Source organism: Pterocles gutturalis, unplaced genomic scaffold (genome assembly GCF_000699245.1).
Source record: "Pterocles gutturalis isolate BGI_N339 unplaced genomic scaffold, ASM69924v1 scaffold53911, whole genome shotgun sequence".
In the NCBI taxonomy this organism is placed as follows: Eukaryota; Metazoa; Chordata; class Aves; order Pterocliformes; family Pteroclidae; genus Pterocles; species Pterocles gutturalis.
This window is the reverse complement of record NW_010102567.1, coordinates 1-3,701: the sequence shown is the minus strand read 5'-3', so window position 1 is coordinate 3,701 and position 3,701 is coordinate 1. Positions and strand designations below refer to the sequence as shown.

General features: G+C 37.0%; 1 protein-coding gene across 1 annotated transcript; it reads right to left on the bottom strand.

Moving 5' to 3' along the window:
* Positions 1–730: 730 nt before the first annotated feature.
* On the bottom strand, positions 731–3,625 carry EXOSC3 (exosome component 3; the record flags this gene model as incomplete). Its single annotated transcript, XM_010086314.1, has 3 exons — positions 731–1,027; positions 2,445–2,596; positions 3,476–3,625. Coding segments are annotated over 3 exons (504 nt in total), but the record flags the coding sequence as incomplete, so codon positions are not given.
* Between the last annotated feature and the right edge of the window lie 76 nt (positions 3,626–3,701).

Sequence of the window (3,701 nt, the reverse complement as noted above, 5' to 3'; positions counted from 1 at the left end):
AAAGAAAATGTAAAATGTCTAGAATTAAGAAATACACAGCTATTGCTGCAGTGGTCTTTATCTAATCTCTAGTTAAAAAGCACAAAAAAGTTGCAAGTCACTCCAAACAGCATTGCTGTTAAGTATATTTTTTTTACCTCTATGAGACGTCAAGCTTCCTGAGTATTCATACTGAAGATATGTCCTAATCACTATTTCCTTAATACTACTAGCCAGGTTATCTTTTAACAAAAGTGGTAAGGTCACTGTGACGGTGTGTTGGGTCTTATCTGATCATTTGCCTTAACCACCCTGATTATTTTATGCTACACCCTGTAATTATTTTCTGGTATTCTCCATGTGTGTTTTTATTTCCAGATTTTGTAAAATGTTAAACAATCACTCCTTGTCACTGTATAAATAGAGCATCTGACCAGAACAAATGACCTGTATGATACTTTCCACTACCCAAAGTAAACATGTATTATTTGAAGTTTTAATATTAATTATGACTAAAAAAGCAAATATATGCAGTTCACAAATTGACCAGTGTTCTTAGAGAAGGCTTAAGTAGTTACACCTCAGAATTCAGAGCTAATGGAAGCCTTTAAAGACTGTCTCCACATCAGTCAGAAAACTCAAACAAACAGGATTTCATTATCACAAGAGTAAAAACAAAGATCCTAAACAAGGCAGAAACAAGCTGAGTGGATAAAGAAGGGAACTGAAGAACAACAAAAGACTAGTTCTTCATGTAGAAAATGGCTTTTAATACAAATGTGAATACAAAAAAATAACCAAAACACCCTACAGTCATTTCAAACAAATCCTCAAAGTTTTCTCTTATCAATGCCCTGACAGTTTGGCAAGTGCTTGTTTTCTCTGCTCTGCAGTCATATACTCACAAGCTTCCAAAATATTTACTATTATTAAAGTCTGTTGAACTGTTTTTGCTTTTACCCATATTCTTCCATTCATTCCCAGCACCAGCTCAAATGGGTACAATTGTGACAATTCCTGAATTATTTCACATTTGGGAGCCAAGAGTCTGTAAACAAGATTAAAGAAAAGTCAGAGGAAGAAGTGCTCACATTTGATAGGTACCACATTATTATCAATCAATAACTAAACCACAGTACTGTACTGTGGGAGCTATTAAAGCAACACCTAAAGGTAAAATGATCAAGGTGCATTTGTGTCCAAAACAGCAACACAGTATCAGATCGTTAATTCTCCTGTCATAAGATATTTGCACCTAAAAAAATACAGCACTTGTGAATTTACTTGTTTTTTTCTAATTGGATTTAGAAGTAACACCTGACAAACTTAAAGTTAATTGATACTTTTATAACAACTCTATAATTTAACAAATTCCAAAACTACACTGTTTGGCAAAATGACATTTTTAAAGTGCTTGCTGCTACTTATAAATTTGACACCAGACTTCCCTTCTCCTCCAGGAGACAATAACAACAGTAGTGAACATTGACTATTTTGTTTTTATTAGGCAACAGCATACTGAAAAATAAAAGTGACAAGAATATTGTAATACATCTATGATTAAATCAAGCTTCAACAGGCTTTTTTCTCAAAGAAACAAACATATGAGGATTTAGCAGTTTACTTGTAATACAGTGTTACTTCTTTACTTGTGTACAGACAAAATTTGGAAAACAAGCAGAACAGCTGCAAAAGTATCTGTATCAGTTCACACTAACTTCTGAAGGGACATGTAAACAAGAGAAATCATTACTTTAAAAAGTCAGGTACAAAATAGCTGCTCTGCATCTCCAGATTGCTTTCCAAAGAACAATAGGAACAAACAAACCCCCCCCCCAAAGCAACAAAGCTTGACTATAATTTATCCTTGTAACCTGATATTCTTTGACAGTCACAAAAATCTTGTATTTACATCACCATAAGTAACTCCAAAGTTCACAAAACACTTAAAAGCTTATGAAGTAGTTCCTGGATTAACATGTCAGTTTTAAATGAAAATCCTGCAAATGTTTCACCTGCATTCTTATTTCAGTGGAATTTCTTTTTCTTTGGAAGTCAGAAAATAATGTGTATTGATGTCAGCCACATTTACATCTCCCACTACCCCATTAAGCAGAAAAAGGACAGTAAGCATTTCCAGTTTTTAAACTCTAAGGTAGTAGGTACACACTTGAAAACTCAGCTTGAATGTTTGATTTCCACAGGTCAATGGTTTTATTTCCCATACTGCCTTGGCAATCACATCACTTTTTTTAAGCAGCGCACACACCACCACATAGGAGAGCATCTAAATCTCTTAAGGGGGAAAATGCATGCTCCCTCTAGGTCAATGTCCGTACTCTACTCAGTAAAACTGACATAAATGCACTAAAACAACTACCCACTCTGACTACCAAATTGTCCACACTTCTTAGAAGAAATAGTATTACATGTTAGAGTGTCTACTTACTTTTCATAGTACTTACTTTCTTATTAGACCTAAGGAAACTTTAAAGAGGAAGCCATCTTGGCCAATTATTCCCATTCCACTGGATCTTCCCTTGCTGTCTATACAGACCATCTCTGGTTCCATGTCTTTATTTGCTACAAGGAACTGACCATAAATAAGATCTCCCACCTAAACAAAACAGTGCCAAAAAGGAAAAGTATTAGAGAAGATCACACTGCACATTTGTAAGAAAGACATGATACAGACCCTCCCATGCAGCTACAAAATAGTTTTAAAATACTGTTGACAGAAAAATAAATTAATAGGAACTTTATTTCTGTTCTTCTACTAAAGGAAACATCCTCTAGGAACAATCGTCTTGTATCATTACTGGAATATGAAAGATACAAAAAACTATAGAATTTTTTTCATGGAGTATTCCTCTTTTTTTTTTTTAAATACCAAACATTAATTCCTCTTTTTTCAGACTTTGAGGGTATTAAAAGTCTAAGCAACCCACTCTTGTCATTATTTATCAAGACAACAACAAAAATCACACTAACCTATTTTGTTTTCTTTACAGTTCATGTTCACTTTCTGGTGATGGCATTTTAGTTGAATGCAACAGCTGTGGCATGCACGTGTCACACAACTGTTCACAACAGTGTTACTAAAAAAACCAGTTTCCTACCACTATCAGATAGAGTAAAAACTTGTTTTAGAACCTTAACTTCAGAGTGTCCCCTTGGATGCTCATTACTCGTGAACTGCATTTACTGCTGGCAGCATTATGGGAAAGTTAAAGGGTAAGGAGTGAAAAAGCCTGCCACCTAACAGGTATCAAACAACTAGTTACATATTCTAATAAGAAACCTCAGAAAGCCCACAGCCTAATTGTACAAAAACCTCGGAGGAGGGCCAAGGAGAAATCGTTGCCGATAAACCCGCACTCCTCCTTTTACGTACATCTTAGAAAAACACTTTTACTACGAAAAACTACCGAAACGTGACAGAAGCACCACCAAGCGGCACGGCCAAGGCGTTACGGCCAACAAACACGAGCATCACCTGCACATTCGGCCTGTTCCTCTTCGTGGCGCCTTCGAAGGCCAAGTAGGACAGCGACGCCTGCTCGCTCCCACCGACGTCCAGCTTAAACACGTCACCCGCTTTGGCCGTGACGATCCCTATAACGTGGTCACCCTTGACCGGGACATACTGCAGAGGAGGTGGTAAACACACAGCTCAGGCAAGCGCGGACACAGCAGGGACACCCCCCCACCCCGCCTGGCTC